A 22,817-nucleotide genomic window follows, 5' to 3' on the forward strand; every position below is an offset into this window, starting at 1 on the left:
GACTACCTCCTTTTGGATGATCTTCTTCCAAATGAAATCCTTGCTCCAATAAAGAGAAGATTGCCCTTTTTATGACAACGCCTTTCGATCTAGCCTTTTATGGATGAACAACCTTCAAGATACTTCAACTTCCTCGGTGGTGAATGAGTGCAGATCATAAATGCTTCTAGGGTTTCGACTTTCTCCAAGATGATGTGATCTTCGTCCTTAAAGTACTTCTCTTCGATGTCTATACTTTGGGCTACCTTGCTTTGTAGATCTCTTCAAATCTAAGTTGCAAGAAACGTTGGAGAAGGGTTTGTTTCCAGCCGGAAACGAAATGGAAACAAGGAAACTCGTATCGTACGGCCTGGAAATGCGTTTCCGGCAGTACTGGCTCGTTTCTCAAGGAGGAACGTGGCCAGTATGGCCGGAAACGCATTTCCAGGTCGCACGACGAAGTTTCCTCTTCTAAATTGACATTTTCTTGTATTTTTTTTTCTCTTTTAACTTTTTATTGGATGACTAACATATCTTCTGGATGCCTCTCAAGTTATAAAAAAAAGGGTATTTTTGAGTGGGGCAGCCTAATGTTCAAGCATATGGCCCTAGTGTTGATATGCAGTTCATGGTAATGTTAAATTCTTAAAGTAAAAGGATGAAAGTTCATTTTCATCCTTTTCCTTAAATTTTTAACATTACCATGAAATGACTCCGGATGCTTGAGAGTGGTTTAGCCCTCACTGGATTTCATATGGAGAAAGTAGAATTTTAGATCTCACTCAAAATCCAGCAGACTTATCTGTTTTTCAAGATTTCAGGATTGGGGGGATTGCAATGTTTCCATTGGATTTTGTCATGTACTAGGGTATGGAACTTGTATTTAATCAAGAGAACCAAGCCCTCTATGCAGGGGAGACTCCCAATAATCAAGAGCATGTAGGATACTAGGGTATGGAACTTGTATTTAATCAAGAGCACTAAGGTCGTTCGACTATGTAGGAGGAGACTCCTAATCAAGCACGAGACAAGAAATTAGAAATTTCTCGTGGCTGATTTTGGATATTGCTATTTTCATTATGTGATCATTCATGAGTAAATGTAATGTTAATTTAGAGACTTAGAGTTTATGCATTGACAATTTAATCATAATGTAACAAATTAGAATGTATCATATATGCTTTATGATTGCACATATTTCTTAAATGTCCTAATATATATATATATATATATATATATATATATATATATATATATATATATATATTGCGTTTACCCGTTTCCAAAATTTGTGGGGGTCACGTTTTGTACCTGTGCCCGTTTCAGAAACTCGTACCCGTTTCCCTGTTTCGTGCAACTTAGCTTCAACTTGATGATAGTCTTTGTGGTCTTTTGATGGTGACTATAGGATTCAACACTTCTGTTGGTGTAGACTTCTAGTTGCCTTGATTTGTAGATATATTTGCCTTAAGTATAAATAAGGCTTTAGCCATGATTATTTTGATTGATGATCCCAAGACTTCTTCTGAAGTAGATCTTCTTCTCTGATCTAGGGTTTGATTCTTCAATGTAGAGATCTTTGAACTTTCGCTTTGATATCCTTCAACTTGTTTTGGTGCCATTCTTGAAACCCGATCCTTGAGTGTCTCTTTGATTACATGCCCTTTTCTTAACTTTGACACCTTAGCTCCGACACCATGTTGAGAAATCTAGGACATCATGAATTAGGTGATTTCTCTTAATTAGTAACTGCTTGTGAGAGTCTTTTAGTTCATTAGATTAAAATCTTCTTGTTGCTTAAGTTATTAGTGTTCTTCTTCATCAAACAACTACCAATGCATGAACATAAATAGACACAAGACACAGAATGTAGGCTATCAGCTAGAACCAAAAGCTCTCACTCTTTGAGAGGAAAACCCGCACAAATTCTTCTTATAGAGATTCCAATTGACGAATACCAAGACCAAGACCCTTAACCTATTAGCCACTCCCAGACCAAGACACTAGTTCTCTTCATTGTCTTCTCTTCTTCTTAACTCCTCTTCCGCTTCAACTTTCTTTGCATCAAGACATCGTTATCATCGAGATATTATCATTGTCTCCACATTGAGATCTCCTTTACTGTGAGACCTTCTCATTGTCATATTCTCGAGACCTTACTTCTGTGATGGTCATCCCTCTTACTGTGATTACATTGACCCTTTAACATCGAAAAGTCACTGAGCTCACAATACTATCATAACATCAATACTGAGATAGCGTCGTGTTATTATAGCACTCATCTGAGGTTTCCTTCATACCACCGAGACTCTCTCACAATAATCTAAAATGACTGTAATGATATCCGAACTGTAGTGATATCCTTGTCTGAAATTGTGTCTCTCTATTATAAGCTCGAGCTATGCTTACTCTAAAATCCGAACCCATCACAGCTAACTCCTATTCAAATCCGAACTTGTCACTGTTCTTGGTCACCCGAAAAACTTCAGAGGAATCCGAACTGTTGACTATAATGGTCATCTGAAAATCTCAGAGGAATCTGAACTTGTGAACTGTGGAAATGCGGAGATCCTAGCCACGTATTTATAGTAGTCTGTACCATAAATAAGCCAACCTATATTTTCGAATAGGTGTGTCTTCCATAAGGTGAGCCGACATGAGCTTATACTCTCAGTTTTGAGGCCGACTCCAAGAGGACGACTAGTGCTTGTCGTTGGAGGGCTTCTAGACACTTTTATAGACATTCTTCATACATGACATTGACTCTATATGATTTATATGACAAATCCTAAAGGCTCTCAATGGGAGCCATCTAAAATAAAACCTCTTGCTCATGAAACCCATGAAGCAAGGCATTACAATAATAATTTTATTTTCTTCCTTTCATCATTTACCAAAATCACAGTTTCATGTCATTATGAAGACCGAACCTAGTCACACTTTTTTTCAACAACCAAGGCCCTACAAGAGGTGATTCCCAAAAGAAGAGTCTTCATCAACAAGATCAACTATAGTTTGATAGAAATTCTATATGCCCTTACTAGGGATCCAAAGAAAAAAAAAAAGTGCAAGGAATTGAACAAATAGCAAACTAACAATGGAAGAAGGAAAGGATTTACCCTAAGACGTCTTCCCTCTAATTGGTAGTCTTACCCTCCAAATGGATAGATCTTGAAAAATTGTAGGGATCTTGAGTAAACACAACAAATCTTCAAAGCACCAAAATAAACCAAGAGAGAAGAGCTCCAAGAATTAACACCAATGCCACCTTAAGTAGATATTCAACAAATTTGTATTCTCAAAAAAATAGTCAACAACAACTAAGTGGAATGAGAGGAAGAACCTCTAATTATAGAGGAGGTTTCATCATCCTTCTTATTAAATATTATTTTCTATCTCCTTATATGTAGCCAGGGAGAAATAGAAGAAAAAAAAAAATCTCTTCGACTAACTAAAGGAGACTAAGTCAAACTAAAATAAAGATGTGCCACATGTATAAAAATTCCTCCAATAGTGGGAGTGGGAGAGTCTATCCCACACCCCGATGAACAAATATAGATACAATATACTTGGGGTCTAGGTATTGCAACTAACAACCAAGTTGAGTATAAATATAATATACTTAGGGTCTAGGTATTGCAACTAAGAGCCAAGCTGAATATCTAGCTCTTTGGCAATGATTAGAATTAGCAATAGCAAGGAAATTTTCTAAAATGACAGTGTTTGGAGATTCAATGATTTTAATTCAACAAGTGTGGAAAGCAAAGGGATCACAAAATTTTGGCCTCTATCTTATATTGCAAAGGATTGCTTTACAAACATTGAATTTTGAACAAACTGAATTTTTCCATGTCTATAGGCAGTTAAACACATCAATTGACACATTGGCAAATAGAGGGTCTATGTTGGAGCAAGGGTCTTTAGAATTGAACCATAGCTTGATTGTAAATTCCCCTCTACCATGAAAACGATGAGCAAAATGTTTGGACAAAAATATATTTATAAAGGCTCGAGCAGTTGAATAAATGATCAAGCATATAATGTGGAGGACTCTCCATCTGCTCAATCATACAACAATCAGACAAAAGCTCACATCCCAGCGTTGGCAATGAAGAAATGGAAACTCCCATTAACCCCCCAACTACGCAGAACAACATAGACACACTCCTGTCCAAATAATTGTAACATCTGGCAAAGGAATGAAGCCTCAGGCGAGCACAAGTGGCCACTAGTTTTAATACTTCAAGTCGGAAATTGGAATATATAGGTGGGGAACGCATCGGCCCATTCAATTTACATAATGGAGTAAATCCTTTTCTCCCACTATATCATTCAACAATCACCTAAGGGAATTCGACAAGATTTTCGCATGGATTCGATAGCCTTGCAATTTAATGCTCCAAGGTGGAGGAACAGAGGCAGAGGAGGTTATATGAGGCTTGGCGATATTTGTATTCGAAATCGCATTGCATTGTTGCTGAGTATTTGTTACTATGAACCACGACGATCGTCAACTCTTGGAAACTGAGGAGCAGTGCAGCATAGGCTTATTATGGCAGATCTGAGGACCTCATCCAGTGGGAATGAGCATGTCCAAATGAACCTGCTCCTGGAAATATTGTTGGAGGTAGTGGAGGGGTTGTTGAAATCCCTAAAGAAAAAGAGTGCCTCACAGGAAAAGGAAAGGAAGACTTATTAGTTGTTAATGGATACCAAGTATGAATTGATGCAGAGAAAAATGGAACAATTCCAAGTCGAGGTTCGAACAGAATTGACAACCATGGACATCAAACTAGCAGAGGTTGAAGACCACTTTAGCAGAGGAGCTACGTTTACTCTGGAAGAAAGCGAGACCAGCAAGGGAACAGTGAAGAAAAGGGCCAAAAAAGCTAGGGAGGCAAGAACAGTAGGCTAAGGATGATGAAGTTCAGCTCTAAGAAGAAATTGAAGAGGCGGGACTACCATCTGTCAGATAAATTATCTTGTTTTGAAATTTTTTGATGTTATTTAGAATCTAGATATTAATTGTTACTAAGAATTTTTTGTAAGGAATATGGTAGGCATTTGTTTAGAACAACTGGTTAAAACTGCCATAAGCACAAGTTTTCAATATTTTTTACTTTTGAATGTAGTATAATTATGGAACATGAAGAACCATGTATGGAATCTGGCCTGGAAACCAGATTTTTATTTTAATATCAAAATACCTACCTATCCCTTTAAAAAAAAATATCCTCCAAGAGTGGAGCTCGTCCAACAAAAGAGGTCAAACCAAGGTCAAAAGAGGCACAATGTCTCTCCCAAATGCAAGGGGAGACCCACAAAACATGGCAACTTGCTCCTAGAAAGAAAAGTCAACAAGATGCCAATGTCTAGCATCAAAGCATGGAACGATCACATGTGTGCAATAAATGATGGCCAATAGGGAGGATAGCTCCTCCAAATAAGCTCCAACATCTACATCAAAGGTCTCCAAGGTGGACAATCATCCTCAAATCAAGTAAGTGACCTCCAAAAGTCATGGAAGAAGTCTCGTTAAGATAGAAAGTGTCCACATGTGCCAAAATGTCTAGTGGAATGGTCCTCCAAGGGGGTCACCCCTCAAACCAAGTGAAAGTGTAATGTCCCAAATCAGAATTTTTTGAAACAAGAACTTCATATAAAACTATCATGCATCTACCAGAAGATTGCCATGTAAAACCCAAACAATAAATCTATAAATTGCATAAAATCTCATTAAAAATCACAACACTAGGAACAATGAGAAATGCAACAACCAAAATCTAGCTTTATTATATATAGATAGATGCCAATACAATAGCTGGGAATGACCCTCCGATCTCCAAACCGAAACAAAATAACAATCACTACACCTGTGGATTTTGAATGAATCCACCAAGGGGAGATGGGTGCTCGCCCAATCTCTCTATATCACCCGAGGTTTTTCATCCTCGAGCTACCAATGGAGTAGAGAACCAAGTTCTCAAACCTCTACAAAAGAAACAATATCAAATCCAAGTCGTCCTCCAATGGTCTCCTCCTCCTCTTTTATAGATTTGATGGACTCCTCTAGAACCTTCAATTTTATTATTATTTTAATCATGGAGCACTTTTCCCTCTTTTATTTCAATTAAAATATTATTTTATTGTGGCAAAAGAGTAAATTAGTCATCATGTCTCCCCAAGTCACTGAAACTCTCATCTAACCATCCCATCATGTAGATCTTCTCATTCTGGTTCCAATAAGTTATTACACTAAGGTGTTATGCCACGTATTCCTCCCGAAATGCCACCTTAAGCGTAATTAATTCATTCAAGCCCACTAATAACTCAGTTTTCTGAAAGTGGTCAGAATGCGCCGAAATGAAAGGCCAACTGTGCGAATGATGGAATATGCCAAGCGAATGTTGTTGGACCTCATAGTAACTCCTCAAACCTCCACTGAGACCCCTGACGACATAACCTGCTACACGGACCTGGCAATCCCCTACCCTGGAAATCCACCTTGGCTGTACTATAAAGTAGAATGAAAACGGGGACATGACAGTCCTCCCGCCCCAAGATTGCTTGCCCTCAAGCAATCCAAACCTGTGGACCAATCTGGTGGCCCGACGCAACTGAGACCCAATGCCTGGATCCCATACGAACCACTGGTCCACGTCACGCCTCCAAGCTATTGAAACATGACTGGATCCTCCAATACCTAGATCCCATGTCCATCTTTGACTCAACCTGCTACTAGTAGGTCCACTTGGACCCCAATGCCACCAAGAAGGAGCATCAATGCTCCATGGCTCCTGTTGTGCTATAGCTCCGACTGTGAATGTTGCCCCACCAACTGCGTACCAGCTCATCACCTCTCTCCAATCCAACCTCGGGCATAGGCCAAGGTCATCCCCACTCTGCTGATGCAGGGCTAATGCTATGGAAACACTGGTGAACTGTCAGTCCACCTCCCACTGCTCACTAAAACATATAGTAACCTCCTCGTCTAAGTGCCCCTGTTGTATTGTGCCCCGAACTAAGGTTGATACTCCATCAAAAGGATACCAACTCATGATCTCCCGCCAATCTAATGTATGGACACTTGTGCAAGGGATACGTCTACTATGTTGAAACTGGTCCATGCTCAACTCCTGAGGCTCTACCCGGTCAATCAAAACATGTCCGAGAAATTTTGCCTTCCTCCCTCTAATGGGAAGAAGTGGGCACATCGTGCTGCAAACCCTATCTATATACCCTTGGGGATGGTTGCTCCCTGAAATCCCTACAGCGCTGCCAGTTGCCCGTGCATCTACCCGCACCTCATCAGTGGATCGGCCCAAAGATGGATGCACCACCATCTCCAATAGCTCATGTTGTCTACTATCCTCCTACAAGACAACCCTGTCAATCTCCAACATCTCCTATGGACAAGTTTCTGCAAATACTGCCTCCCAGGAAGTTTCCTACACATCTGTTTGTTCCACTCCAATGGTTGGCCCCAAGGGTGTCTGCTCATCCTCCATCATGGGCTCAACATGAGCCACTAGCTGACTCTCCAACACTGTCCCATCCCGCACACTGTGTGTGTCATCTGTCTCATGCTCCTCTATGTGCTCCCTATGCTGAATCATCAATCGCTCATCTGCTCCCGGATCTCCTTCCCTCATGGGAACAATCAGTTGCTCGTCATACTCCTCTACCACACATGGATGCACATCTAGGCTACTGACATCAACTCCACATCACTGCTCATGCTTCGCGGAGGTATCAGTGTATGAACCCATGGACTCGTCCAAGGAAGCGTTCTCACCCTGAAAGTCAGAAGGAATCTCCTCCTGCTCCACCTCTGTCACCTCCTCAGCATCACCCAAACATGAGTGGTCAGGTCCCCAAGGTCCTTTGCAGATAAAGCAAAGTCCCTTCCTCCTCAGCTCATTCTTGTTGCATGATCCACCAAACCTGAGCAACTCCTCCCTCGTCAACTGTCTCCTGAACAACCCACTGTTCTGCTCAACCAGCCTTTCGGCTAGCTCATAAGCAGCAGGTGAGACCAACTGCTCTCTCCTCCAAACAGACAACAATCGACACTGCAATTCCCGACAAATGGCATCACGACCTATGATACATGATGACAAGATAGACTCTGTGTGTCCTATCACTGTGTCAAAATGATGTTTCGTAATGCTAAAGAAGCATTCGAACATCTGCAAGAGAATATCATCACATTTAAGATCAAACATTATTTCATAGACCTAGTCATGGCCATAACTCCTAAAATCTCAAGCTTCTTCTCAAAGGTAGAGCCCTCACTAATATCCAAGTCCTGCAAGGCCCCTACTATCAGCCTAAAAACTCTCCTCATAAATTCATCATTGAAAGGAGTTATAGGTGCAGTCAGTCTCATGATGTGACTACGACAAGATGCAACTAGAAGCCTAATCCCTTCACAAGGTTCCTCCAAGAACTTGGGTTGTATGAGAGCAAGCATAGCTGGTCTTAGAGCCCAAATTAATTTCTTCCCTTCTAACTGACTCACTTTGGAAAGGAGGGTGTCAAGTTCATCAAGTTTGACGAGTGCTTTCCATGTGACCCTCATGTGTTTCAAATCTATTCCAAGGGCAAAAATCTTGTGTCCTATTTCCTGGCCCTTCTGCACATCTTTTGGTTGTTCATTTTGAAGAATGGCATAGACCTCTCTTGAGAAAGGTTTGTTGTTCAGTTTGGGTTTCTAGTTCAGATTGCAGTCTACTAATGTACTGTTGTGTTGATTTAAGAGGTGCTTTAAGTACCCCATCATTTAGGAACAACAAGACATCAACATACAGTAGAGTACCTCTCTGATTTGCATATGGTGAAAAATATTCAGCAGGAATACTCTTCAAGAAACACGCCCCCCCTTTATTTCATAAACTACAGGAATCCGTCCACGTAAACCCTCTATGTTCTGCCACTAATTTTCTGAGAGTGTTTGATAATTTGTTTCTGAGAAATTTTGTCAAATAATTGCTTGAACTGGGTGTTCTATGAGGGTCTATGTCAAATGGGTTATCCCCCTTGAGATGTAAAAATGTAAAAATCATGATGTCAAGTGTCTTGAGGGTTGGAAAATAATTAATCCCCTCATAATTCCTAGGTCCTAGGTAAAATTCCCAAAGGCTAAGTTCGAGGGTCCAAACATAAAAAAAAAATAATAAATAATAAATAATAAATAATAATAATAATAATTAAAAAAAATAATAATAAAAATTAAAAATTAAAAAAAAATAGTAAAATAATAATAGGTCAAAGTTTTGAGGAAATAAATGCAAAATTTTAATTTTTAATATATTAAAATACATTTAAAATTTCCACAGATGAGATTAAAAGAGATTTTGATCCCCATCGACGGTCGAGATCACGTTGACATGCATCACTTGAACTAGCAGTTGGGAAATTTTCCTTTAAATAGGGTGTTAGGGGTCATTTGAGATCATTCGATCTGTAAGTCTTGTGCTAAAGAAAGCTCTCTTGTAATCTTTTTCTTGTGCAATAAAGAAAGACTTTGGGGTTGAAACTTGAAATCTTATTGGTGTTACTCTTCTGGAATTGTTGTAAGATGTTTCATTTCTGTGCATGATTTTAATTTCAGCCATTGATAATAGCTTTATCAAAAGTGATTTTAAACACAAGTATCTTGTTTAGTCTCTAGGGTTTGAATGGTAGTTAAATTTCTTAACATGATGGCAGGTATCTCCATTAAATTTGGATTTTAGTATCATTTTCTCCCTCTTTGTTAATGGTTGAAGTAAGCTGTGCAGGAAAATCTAGATTTCGAAGATCAACGGGCGTTTGGGGAAGTTCTTAGCTAAACCAACCAACTCCGAGAAGCACTTTCTGAAGAGCCTAGCTAGTTTTGATCCTGGGCTTATCATTTGAATTTCTCTTGTGAATGCATGAAGGGTTTTCTGAAGCATCTCATAGTAAATTTAAAATTCTGAAAATATTTTTGTGGATTATTGACAAATCTGACTGCATAGAGTCGTTAGTTTGTGAATACTGTAATTATTTAGTTAAATTTTGGGTTATTTCCTTGCATATTTTGCCTCTGGGTTTTCTTTTTGCAGGTTGCTGATTTGAGGAAGAGATTCTCGTTGGAAGCCAGATCTAGGCCCTGGGGGGTAAGATCTGGCCTCACAACCAGTTTTTACAGGGGCACTGTTTTGCTGTCCAAGGGTTTCAACTTCAGTCACTTTCAGATCTGGAAATTTATTGCAGGGTTTTCATCAAAAGCAAAGGGAGTTAAAAAATTAAGGTTTCGGAAGAAATCCACAGCTCTGTCCAACCATCCCTCTAGCGTCCTCAGCTTCATCGCATTCATCATCTGCGGCTATCTACGTCCCTCTCATTCTGCCCACAGCTCAGTCCCTCGTCCAGCTCCACGCAGCTAATTTCCGCTCCACCCTCACTCTCCTGCGGCTCCCTCTGGCAACCCGAGTCTCATTCTCTTCCCCACAGTCATCATCCCCATGTTGTCCTTTTCCGCATACCTACAATGAAACCCACCACGCCGTACATTCCTTTGCAGCGAAACCTGCACCCCTGCATTATTCCTCTACTGCTCTCACGTCCATCCCTGCAAACTGCAGTCACATCCAAACGCTGCCATATTCTTCCTTATGCTGCCATACTACGTCCCTCTTCTTTCACGCAGCCACATATCCACAGCTCCTCATCCGCTCCCTCACAACCTGCAAAACAAACCTCTGCTCCACGCACTCCTTCTGCTCCTTTATCCATCCTGCGCTCTGCCTCATCTCCTTTGCCCAAGCGCCACACGCAGCCCTTGAACCCTCCGCCGTCTGGACCTGCACACGCACAACACCAAAACAAGGCATTCGATTTTCTTTTTATTATTATTGTATAGGTGCTATACGATTAGAGTTGGATTTTTTTCGTTTGATTTCATGTATATGTTAGGTTTTATAATCTTTAGTCTTTATTTAGTGTAGGTTTAGTTATATTTTAACTATATTTTAGTTCATTTCCTATTTTATTTAGTTAGGTTTCATAAAAAAATTCATTTTCTTTTTGAATTTTTATTTAGATTTTAGATTTTGTTTTGTTTTGATTTTGACTTTAAAAATAGTATTAAAAATATAAAAAAACAAAAAAAAAAAAATTAAAAAATATAAATCCCAAAAGCATAAAAAGTTTATCTTTAGGCTTTTCTTTAGATTTTTGTTTTATAGCTTAGATTTTTATTTTCATTTAGATTTAAATTTTATTTATTTAGATTTTAGTCTTGTTTTATTTAAATATTAGAATTTTATAAAAATTTAAAAATATATAAAAATTTTGAAAAAGATTAACTAAAAAATTGAAAATTCATTTTTGTGTCTTTTGTGGTATTTATGTTCCACTTCTCTATAGTTAAATACGCTTAAATGTTTATTTAAAGATTAACTATTGAAAAGTGGTGAATCATTTTGTGAACTGGTCAGCATTTAAATTTTATGGTCATTTAAAGCATTTGATTTTTTGAAGTTTAATTGTTGGAACATTGTTAAAGCATTGTGCATTTATTGAATATCTTGCATTGCTTGGGTTATTTGATGGTAAATGATTGTTAATCTTGGAATTACAAATTTCATATTTTTTGCAGCAGTTGATAAACAATTATTTAATCATTAACTCCATAAGGCACTAATCTTAAGCATTCTAAAGCAAATTAATCTTTAAGTGTCGCTAAGCTTCAATCAAGCGCTTCTCTGCCTTGTTGTGTCTCCCAAGCCAGCTGCCTCCCAGTTGGTTCTCCTTTATCCCATAGGGTCTACCCCCCTTAGCCTAGGGAGACAACTTAAACGGAGAGATCGGGGATCAGGGTGACAGTCCCCGGTCTGAGCGTTGTCGTGGTGCTTAGACACTTTGCGTGACAACAAGACCCATGCATGAAGAAAAAGGCCAAAAGTGTCTTAGGTGATGGGACCAATGCATATAAATCTGTGAACTGCCTCAAGATTTGTGAAACTACCTCAAGAACTCTCTACATGTTCAACTATATAGCCATCTCCAACATTCTATTTCCAAAGTGTGACTAAATTACAAATACATAATGAGGATTGATGATTAGAAATTAGATAAGTGTGCTCCCATAGGCATGACAACCCTTACAACATCAGCAACACTTATAAAGCGAAAAAACCTAGACATTTTCTAGGTCATGTGTCCTAGTAGATCCATCCCAAGACCCTAGCGTACCTACCAGGGTCATAAACAGATACTTGGGATCAACATAATGACCTCCAAGGGGTGGTCAGCTAAGCCATACGAGCAAGCACTATCCTAAAATGAGGACTACGAGGATGGACCATTACCAACCACAAAGTGTCTAGAGAAACCACCTAGGTAAACAAACAATTTTACATACATTAACTAAACATGGTCCAATATAATATATGAGTACAAAATGATCACACTTTTGGTTGATAATGATACAATCGTACGAAGCATCACAGTGAAAAAACCAGTCATGGTACTTTCAGCTCTAACATCATCAAGATAGGCCCAAAATTTGCTCATATGATGTGTCACATCTGATGAAAAAGTATGGGGTGCATTGAAGAGAATTTGAAGTGTAACACCTATTTAGGACAAGGGGCAATGTTGCAATTAATGGTGTGATCTTCAAATGTGGCCATGGAGCATTCATATGTATCATTATGTACTTGTAATTATGGCCAAGGCCATATTCTTTATTCTTGTATTGTATTACTAAGTATGGTACGGTTAAGGATCACCCCTCTATGGGACACCCCACCTAGTGTTGTATTAATACACAACTCCAATTCCCATTTGTCTATGAGCACCTATATCATTGGCATACTCTTGTGCTCAGAATTTCCTTTTTTTTATACATAGCTGTGAATTTCTTCTGTAGTGCACTTGCATTTGGGCATATTTGTTTCTCTTTCTCTAGTGCAATAGTGTTATCTCCCTTTCACCATGCATGTGGCTCAGTGACTACAAAATTTGGGTTTCTTTTGGTTCTATTAGATTCCCTGCTTTAATTTATCTCAACACCTCCCAATGCCCCCTAAGCTTTGATGTCAGAAATTCAGCACCACCACACACATTTGGAGAACAAAAACATTCTAGAAACCAAACGGGTCAAATAAATGGGGAGACAAATCAGCTCGTTTCCCAAAACATATACATAGACCAAAATGTTTTCCCACATTTCTAGCATGTCTCCAACTTATTGGGGCTCATTTTCGAGGAAAGCAAGCATGATTCGAGTTGTGTGGGTCCTAAACAGGCCCTAAAATGAACATGACTCTTGGTAAATGACAAAAATTCCCTGTTGACATTTAAAAAATGCTACTCAATGAATTTTCAACAAACTTCTAAAAGAAAAAATAGAAGCCCTAAGTCCCCTTATTTCCTCCAAAGAAAAGTCCTCTCTTTTATTTCTCACACTCTTTTCAACAACCATAGCCATCCTATAATAACAACCAAAGTTTAAGAGCACTGGGAGTAATTATAAGGGCAGTGGCAGCAAGGAAACTCTTGCTGGCTTCACTGTTTTCAGTTGGTAGCTATCTACATTAATTTGCATAATAGCCTAATATATAGGGTTTATTTAGGATCCTACATAATGATATCACCTGTGGGAGTTCATATATACATATGCTTTCTATTAAATTGTTGTTTTGGTATGTCATTCTAATTTTTTTGATCAATCATTCATTTGAAATTTTATGAAGAAAAATTACTATTTTTTTACATTATTTATAGTTTTTTTAGTTTTAAATACCATGGGTCCGTATTTTCCTAAAATTTTGACGGTTCACATTTCCATACCAAATCCATTTCAGAACACTATGCCCATTCCAAGTTTTGTGCAACTTAACCACAATGGCCAAAGGCCTTAGAGATTTGATCTCCCATGTTTATGTAGAGATTTGTCACAAAGGAAAGTCAATACTCTAAGTAATAACATTATTTTCTAAGGATTTCAATCTATTTCAACTCTTTTAACCTTCGCATGGACAGATCGACAAGAAATATATCGACAAAGTCAAAAATCCAAAATAATTTATTTAAAGACAGGCATTCAAAACCTGTGTGAGCAAAGAACCAACGTGATATCAAGAACTACTATATTTAACATTCATCAATAGTTATTTCCAATGAAATATGCTCTCTGTTTAGATATCCTCCAACATATTAGTCATAATTTCTATTTCATATTATTTTTGCTGCATGTTTCAAAAGCATGGAGATAATATCATAGCATAGCACAAATACAATCATTTTTAATACATGTTTACCAACTAAATGAATGTGAATGAACAAAAGAAATGATGAGAGATAAACAATAATGATCAATATGAATCAAGCATGACTATCAAAAAAATATACAAAGAGTTCCTGCAAATTTGTTGTGACCCAAGTTAGTCATAATGTGGCATGTTTATTGACTTAATGGTAAAAATCGAAATTCAGCAGATATCATGACCCAATGAATTAGTGTGATTATGTTCGGAAATAACTTTGGTTACATTGAAATTCATTCCTAATACAGACTATTCAAATGAAGTTTCAATAGAATCTGATCGTTTTACATGGGCCCACAGGAGTGTGGTCTAGCAGTAGGTTGAGTGGTGATCATAAGCAGCATTTCTATATATATAATGTTATCCTAAGCTTGCACATTATAGTTGATTAAAAAAAAAAAGCCATTTTTCTCAACCTAATGGTGAATTTTATAACATTTTTTCAAATTGGCAATTTTCTTCTGGAGTTCCATTGTCACCAAATTTGAACATGAACAAAAATCAGGTGACTTTGCGATCCAATAACTACAATGTTTGATTATAATATGAACATAGCATATAAGATAGCAAAATTTAAAAAAATCACCTTCATGATGCTTACTCCAACAGCGTTTAGTTCATACTGACGACAGATTTCTAGACCCTGCTCAATTACAGATCATTCATAAAATTAATTAAATGGATAGTAAAACCTGCACAACCCACCAAGCACTTTATAGTTGCATAATTAGCACAAATAAAAAAGAAGCATAACTTTGCAAACAAACATTCCAGTTCTTCATCTCTCCTACCTTTAGAGCTAGTCGATTGTCTCCAGTAAATGGTTGCCTTAGTAGTAAAATCTCCAATAATCGCAAACCTTGTCTAGGGCAAGATGCCAGATAAATAGGTGCTATCTGCGTAAGTAAAAAATTTGTACAAGATAAGTGAGCAGACCAAACGGAAGGCAATATACTAAAAACCTAGTAGTTAACGATTCTTGAACGTTTACATGAGAATTCAGTGTTCACAAGTGCTTCTAACTCAAAAACAGTTGAGCCTCGAAGTAATGAGCAAGGCACGAAGAAGAAAATAATGGTACCAAAAATATATAAATGATCATAATCAAGCAAAACACAGCTATGCACAACATTAGGTTTATACAGCATAAATGGAGGCGAATTAGAAGGTTGGGACTGAAATCAACTGCAATATTCATCTATATTCCTGGAGTTTTCAGACAAATTGCTACCATTTTGAATTACTTTGATATGATAACATGCTTTTCTTAGCCATCAGGCTCCATTATCATGATTAGGCAAATAGTATGAAGTGGCTCTACGTGTTCAAGTTCGCCAGATAGTAGGAGTACAGCACAAGATTGTATAATATAGGACCACAGTCAAAACCTCTCAATGCGAACGCAAAATCCTGGAATTGAAACAGTTCAAGGTGGTGCTACATATTTGAACAACAGTTATTTTTCCATAACCTAATAAGGCACTAAAATAGTTAAGATTCCCCAGACATTGTAAATTTTCATTTTGCATCCTTCGCATAGCATTTATGGATCAGTCTTCCTTCATTTCCCTATTCCACCCCAAAGCAAGGTTTTCGGATCCCTACCTAGATAGGTCAACAGTCAACTATTTGGGAAAGAAATCAAGATAGCATACAAATCTCAACCCAGAAGAATACATCTTTACAACAAAGACAGATGCTAATCAATGATTTTTGGCAATTAAAAGGAGAGCTCTCCAATGAGGAATTTAAGCTGTAGTATGAAATATCAGTGAATGCACCCTCCACAATTATTATGGCACTCTATACATTGTTTTGGAACCATACGAAGCATTCCAGAGATAACAATACTAGAAATAAACTAGAACCATTGCTTCTACCCAATAAGCACGACACATCTACACAAAAATACAAAATCATTTGCCAATTTTTTTTTCTCCACCTCCACAGTCACCAGATTTCAAGAGTATCTGTACAGAATTTTGGGAAATTAGGTTATCCAAGTGCAAATGTAAAATTATACCGACAAGGATGAATAATAATTGATAAGAAAACTTCAAAAAAAAAATATTTTGAAACTTGCAGTCTTAGGTGAACAAATCCAATAACATCATATAAAGATCTGAGTCATGATTTTACTCTTAATATGACAAATTTCCCAAGAAAGATAATAGAAGTAGTGTTATGTAAAAATTATTTAATTTTAGGTTTATTATTTAATTTTAGGTTAATTAGACGAAAGGGCACGATCATAAGATCATGCCCTTTCCCCAAAGGGTGCCTATGCCAGTATATAAGCCAGGGACCCTCACTATAAACAATCATCATTCAGTGCAATCAATTATTAATAAATAAATAAATATATATATATATATGAGCGAACATGCTCTGATACCAGATGAAGTATAAACTTCTACGATACACAGATATATATATATATATATATATATATATATATAAGCCCCAAGAGTTAGCTCAATCGGTCAAATCAGTGCCTCGCCAATCGGGAGGTCACAGGGTCAATTCCCGAAAGCTCTTGGGGTCAGGTCAGCATAGGCCGAGGGGTGTGCTCCCCTTCGGGGTATGAGCTACCCAGTTCTTACCGTGGACGTAGCGGCTGCCCATTGACCATGGGTATCCGTGAACCACATGTGAAAAAAAAAAATATATATATATATATATATATATATATATATATATATCTGTGTATCGTAGAAGTTTATACTTCATCTGGTATCAGAGCATGTTCGCTCCTCAGGCTCTATTGATCTGCTGCCATCAGTTGCCTTACCCGCTGCCGCATCGACTTCCATCTCATCGCATTCACATTTCACGCCCACATATTCTGCTCCCCACCACTGTCCATACTTTCGCTGACCATCCCCACCACGCGCTGTCCTCTGCGCTATCTGGCCATAACTCGCGCGTATCAAGTTATACTCCAAAGTTAGTTCATGATAATTCGCTTATTGGATCGCATTTGAAGCTGTAATATCTCGCATATCCTTTGAAAATTCGCGTATCCGGCGATAACTCGCGTATATCAACAGACTGTACCATGTTCCTTGATGATAATTCGCATGTTGCAGGCCGTTAAGTCGCATACCAAGGAGAGTAATCCGCATATTGCGCCGTGAGAAGTCGCATATCCGGCACTGGTAATCTGGATAGCCGGCCGAGGCAATCCGGATAACCTGCAGTTATAACTCGAATAGCAGGTGTCATCAATCTTAAGTCACCACTCGCGTCCTGCTCCCACTGTCCACCGCCCATCCGCTGTCCGACTGCTGTGCATCCGCCCGGAAGACATACGACTACCATCGTGGTAAATCGTGGTAACTATCTGCGTGATATCTGCTCAAACAGAACCATTCCTATCCACTCGAAGGATTTTTTTTTTTGAATGGTGAAACGGATCAGACGTCACTTTCCGTAGTGGATGTATATAATATATATATAACGTTAATTTATATATAATATATAATATAATTATATATAAGTTATATATAATACATAACTTTAATTTAATGGTAAGTTATAAGTTATATATAACGTTAATTTAATTAATTAAATTTTTTAATTAATTAATTAAAAAAAAATTAAGCTAGCAGATAAATATACACCCCCACAAACTCGTTCAATGTCGACAATGTCAATGGCCAATTTCAATAAAAGATTGATTGAAGTGGAGAATAAGGTTACTAGGTCACAAGAGTGGGGATAGTCTCAAGGCCATATCATTATGTTTATTAATTGTTACAATTAGGTAATAAACTGACTTTACACAATGTGTAATAAAACAAAATTTCACATGAATAAAAAAGTTAAGACAATTAAAGTGGAATTTGTTGAAATATGTAACTAGGTCCAGTCTTCATGATGTATTATGTACTCTTGATTTTTGTAATTGATGTAAAAGAGAAAAAGCAAATTTATTATTATTATTTCTAACATGGGTTTCATACTCTAGGTTAATTTACTTATAGGTCAAGCACCCATTGTGTGCTTCTAGGACTTTGTAATAAAGTCTAGGAGTCAAAGAGTTATTGTCATATGTAAAAGACCCTATTGGGTATCTTGTATCATGTAAGAAAAATTTACATAAGTCAAAATTGTGTCATAAAGTCCCTCCAAGACCAAGTCGGCCAGCTAGAAGATGAGTTGGCCTAGCAGTGACAAGTAGGCCTCATTTGGGTTGTTCGAACATCTCAAGGAAGCTTATATATAAGGAAGAACTCAACCTCATCAAAGGAGCATCCAGAAAGCTCGTTGAAGCACAAGAAGGACAAGAATAACCAGCGAAGAAGAGGAGAATAAAATGAAGACAAACCAACTTTGAAGAGGATTGTTTATGGGCTACAATCTTCTAGATGTGTGAAAGAGTTATGGCATCATCTTATTGCAGCAAGACCGAATTGCAGACCAGCCAAGAAGCCAAAGTTTGGGTTCATTAAGATCAAAATTGAAGGCCGAGTTGCTAAGGAGAAAGAAGATCCCCAAGCAAAAGAGGAAGGACACATATTCTACCATATTCCAACCACATGAGCGAGCTAGGGTTTCTGCAGTTAGGCCGAAAATTGCAGTCATAAATTGCAAACCCAAAATTGAGGTCAAAAGAGAAGTTGCAGCAGTTGTGAAGCAAGTTTGATTTGGGTTGACTTTGTAAGAAACAAGTTCATCAAGGAGAAGTTTGACTTGGTCTTGGAGGGGTCTTTGTCTTGGGTCATAGGTTGAAGCACAAGAAGGACAAGAATAACCAGCGAAGAAGAGGAGAATAAAACGAAGACAAACCAAACTTGAAAAGGATTGTTTATGGGCTACAATCTTCCACATGTGCGAAAGAGTTAGGGCATCATCTTATTGCAGCAAGACCGAATTGCAGACCAGCCAACAAGCCAATGTTTGGGTTCATAAAGATCAAAATTTAAGGCCGAGTTGCTAAGGAGAAAGAAGATCCCCAAGCGAAAGAGAAAGGAGACATATTCTACCATATTCCAACCACATGTGCGAGCTAGGGTTTCTGCAGTTAGGTCGAAAATTGCAATCATAAATTGCAGACCCGAAATTGAGGTCGAAAGAGAAGTTGCAGCAGTTGTGAAGCAAGTTTGATTTGGGTTGACTCTGTAAGAAACAAGTTCATCAAGGAGAAGTTTGACTTGGTCTTGGAGGGGTCTTTGTCTTGGGCCATAGGTCTTGGAATTCATCATTTAAAGATTCTATAAGAATAGAAGAATTCTCGTGGGTTTTCCTCTCAAGAGGAGAGGTTTTGGCCCTGGCTAGCAGCCTATATTTTGTGTCCTTTTATCTCATTGATCTTAATAGTTTGGTAGTTGTTTGATGATAAGAATACTATAATAATCAAGTAAAGAAGAGACTAACTACAAGTACATCAAGTTAAGTAAAAGAACATCACAAGCAGTTATCCAAGTAAGAGAAATCACCCTAATCTAGCTTCCCTAGATTTTTCAACATGGGATCAGAGCTAAGGTGACAACAAAAAGAGGCAGCCTGAAGATCATCCAATTGAAAAAGGATACATAAGGGTCGATCATAACAAAGAACATCAAAAAGGACCATTCATCACATCCCAATGATCATATCATTTAGAAGGAAAATCACTTGGAAGAAGAAGAAAACCTGAAGGACCCTACCTCCACTCAAAAGAATCTACACACTTGAAGTATTCTTGCAAGCATTCTCATTCTATCAAAATAAAGCAAGAAGAAGCACTTCATCATTATCAAAGGAATCAAAGTAATCTCCCTCATAGTGAAGAAAGGATCACATCTCAAACATCCTTGAAGAAGATCATTTCTCCCCCTCTTGAAGAAGAAGCATTGTCTTTCGATGAAAGAAGATCATCAACAAAGCAATCATCATCAAGGAGGCATCTTCAATTGTCAACAACAAAGAATAGTGGAAGTCAACATCATCAAGAAGGCATCTAGTTGAAGATATCATCATCAAAGGAGCATCTTCACTTGACAAGCAAGTATTCTATATTTTTATGTCTCAATCTACACTGACTTCTTTCTGCAAGGAGAACAACAAACTTGTTGGGACATCCAATTACCTTGCATGGAAGAAGAGAATAGATTTGATCCTCACATAAATGAAGTTCGTGAATATGTCACGAGCTCAATCACCAAACATTCTCAAGAGCACTCTCAAGCACTATCAAAGTCTATGAAAGGAGAAGTAAGAGCTCAAAGAATCCTTATTGAGTCAATCAAGGATTCCCTCATTCCCTATGTAGCAAAGTTGAAGACAACAAAAGAGATCTATGAAAAATTGGTAGAATTGTTCACTATAAGTACTGCAGGAGAATTGTCTCATTAAGAAGTGAACTATACAAGATGAAGGTATCAAAGGAAGAAGGGGTAGCCCCATACCTTATGAGGGTATCTCATGTTAGAAAATCATAAAGGCAGAAAGATTTTCTTATACTTGATAATTACTTGTGATGTTCTTGACTACTTATTAGTTTCATTATCTCTTCTTTCTTTTAGTTCATCAAGCAATTACCAAAGCAAAAGTACATAAAACAATGGACACCAGATATAGGCTCATAGCCAAGACAAAACCCCTCTCTAGGGGAAAACCCAGCCAGTAATTCTTCCTTCAATAGTTTTCTAGAGATATTCCAAGACTCTAGAACTTGACATAAACTTTCCTCCACACCAAGTCAACCTTACTCTTCTCTTAAAGATGATACTTCTTGACCCGGCAATAGCAGCAGCAGCAGCGGCACTGTATTTAACCCAACAACTTCGACCTTGCTTTGGAGACTTTCATCTTCACTGAAAGACTTTGATCTTCATATAGGAACTTCAATCTTGGCCCAATACATCTCACTGAGGAAGCAGTTGTTGAAGTTTCTATGTTTACTTAGTTAGAAACCCTCCATGCATTTTATCTGATTTATTCCTACCTACTTGTTATTTTCCTTAACAAGTTATTTACAATATAAATACTGAACATAAACACTAGTGCATATTCAACATATTACAGATCAACAATTAAAAGAAACAAGAACAAACACACCATATGACACCATTATTTTTGTACTAATGTCCCCGAAAAAACCCAATGCGGGAAATCTAGTGCAACTATTTGAGGGTTTTCTTATTAAGCAATATCAGAGTACAATCTGGGTGCCGAAACTGGCCTACCCAAAAGAGAATTTCCTTGGCAGTAATACCTCTCAGTTTCTGACAAATCTACTGGCTGAAACCCCAGATAATCCTTTCGGCAGCTACTCAGCACCAATCTGCCCCAGAAATCCAGCGTCTGCCCAATCTAGATTGCGTCAGCCTCTCCTAGCCCAGCGTTGGCCCTGTGTTAGCCTATCTTGGCTTGCGTCAGCCCCAAGAGGCCCTGCATTAGCTGTTTGAGCCTCTACATCAATTACGCTGGCCTCTTTTGTGCTCTGCGCAGCACTTAGCTGCCTCTGTCTGGCCTTGTGTGAGCACTGGCTACTCCTGCGTCTTTCTCTCTGGCTAGCCCAAATCAGTCATTTCAAAACTTTTCCCCAATTCCTTCTTTGAGGATGCAATGTAGCTTTCATTGTTCCCTGTCATTAAAAGATCATCTACATATACCACAAGATACACAACTGTTTTGCCAATTTCTTGACAAATAAAGTTGCATCATCAAGATCAAAATGATTGAAGTTGAGTTTCAGAAGATGCTCAGTTAGTTTTTCATACCAGGCTCGCGGTGCTTGTTTGAGGCCATACAAGGACTTCACAAGTTTGCATACTTTATGTTCATGTCCTTTCACAGCAAATCCTTTAGGCTGGGACACAAAAACATTCTCTTTTAGATCTCCATTCAAGAATGCAGTTTTTACATCCATTTGATGGACTTTCCAACCATTCTGAGCTGCTAGTGCAAAGAGTGTCCGGATGGTGGCCCATTTTGCTGTGGGGGCAAAAGTTACCTCATAATCGACCCCTTCCTTCTGTGCAAAACCTTTTGCCACAAGCCTAGCTTTGTGCTTGTCAAGTGAGCCATCAGCGTTGTACTTGTTCTTGTAGACCCACTTGCAGCCAATTGGTTTGGTTCCAAATGGAGGATCAACCAGCTTCCAAGTGCCATTCTTTATGAGGGCATCATACTCCTTTTGCATCGTTTCTTTCCATTCATCATGAGAAGCACCTTCTTTGAAGGAAGTTGGTTCAAAATCTGTAGACAAGTTCAATTCACAATCATAAGTAACACCCATATCAACAGGTGAATTAGAGTCATCTACATCACCTCCATTTTGTCGGTTTGAATTTCTGGTTCCTGTTTTTCCAATTTCATCAAGATGAACACTTTCAAGTGTCTTTGTCAGCCACTTTGGGGGACCTTTCTGAGATGGTCCGGGCTGCTCTGTTGATTGAGTTGGGACTGAATCAAGATTGAGTCTCCCAATTCTATCAATTACATCACTTAAAGCATCATCCGTTGTTGGAGTTTCATTCGGGGGAGAGTGTTCTTCAGAAGAAGATTCCACATGTTGATCTAGTATAGGAATCCCCCCTTCAAGATGTG

General features: G+C 38.2%; 1 protein-coding gene across 3 annotated transcripts in view; it reads right to left on the bottom strand.

Moving 5' to 3' along the window:
• The window catches only part of LOC149262316 (nuclear pore complex Nup85-like protein), a 414,372-nt gene that overhangs the window by 169,612 nt on the left and 221,943 nt on the right, over positions 1-22,817 (bottom strand). For all 3 annotated transcript variants that reach the window (XR_016259007.1, XR_016259008.1, XM_089424013.1), the window contains exons 12-13: positions 15,071-15,175; positions 14,866-14,922 (exon numbers count right to left, since the gene is read on the bottom strand). Coding sequence is in view for 1 of the 3 variants with exons in the window: in XM_089424013.1 (XP_089280139.1) it covers positions 14,866-14,922; positions 15,071-15,175 (162 nt within the window). In the remaining 2 variants the exon portion in view is untranslated. The remainder of the gene's footprint in view (positions 1-14,865; positions 14,923-15,070; positions 15,176-22,817) is intronic.

The sequence above is a fragment of the Pinus tabuliformis genome, chromosome 6 (assembly GCF_031772625.1).
Source record: "Pinus tabuliformis cultivar Carrire ecotype Pingquan chromosome 6, CPIR1, whole genome shotgun sequence".
NCBI classification, from domain to species: domain Eukaryota; kingdom Viridiplantae; phylum Streptophyta; class Pinopsida; order Pinales; family Pinaceae; genus Pinus; species Pinus tabuliformis.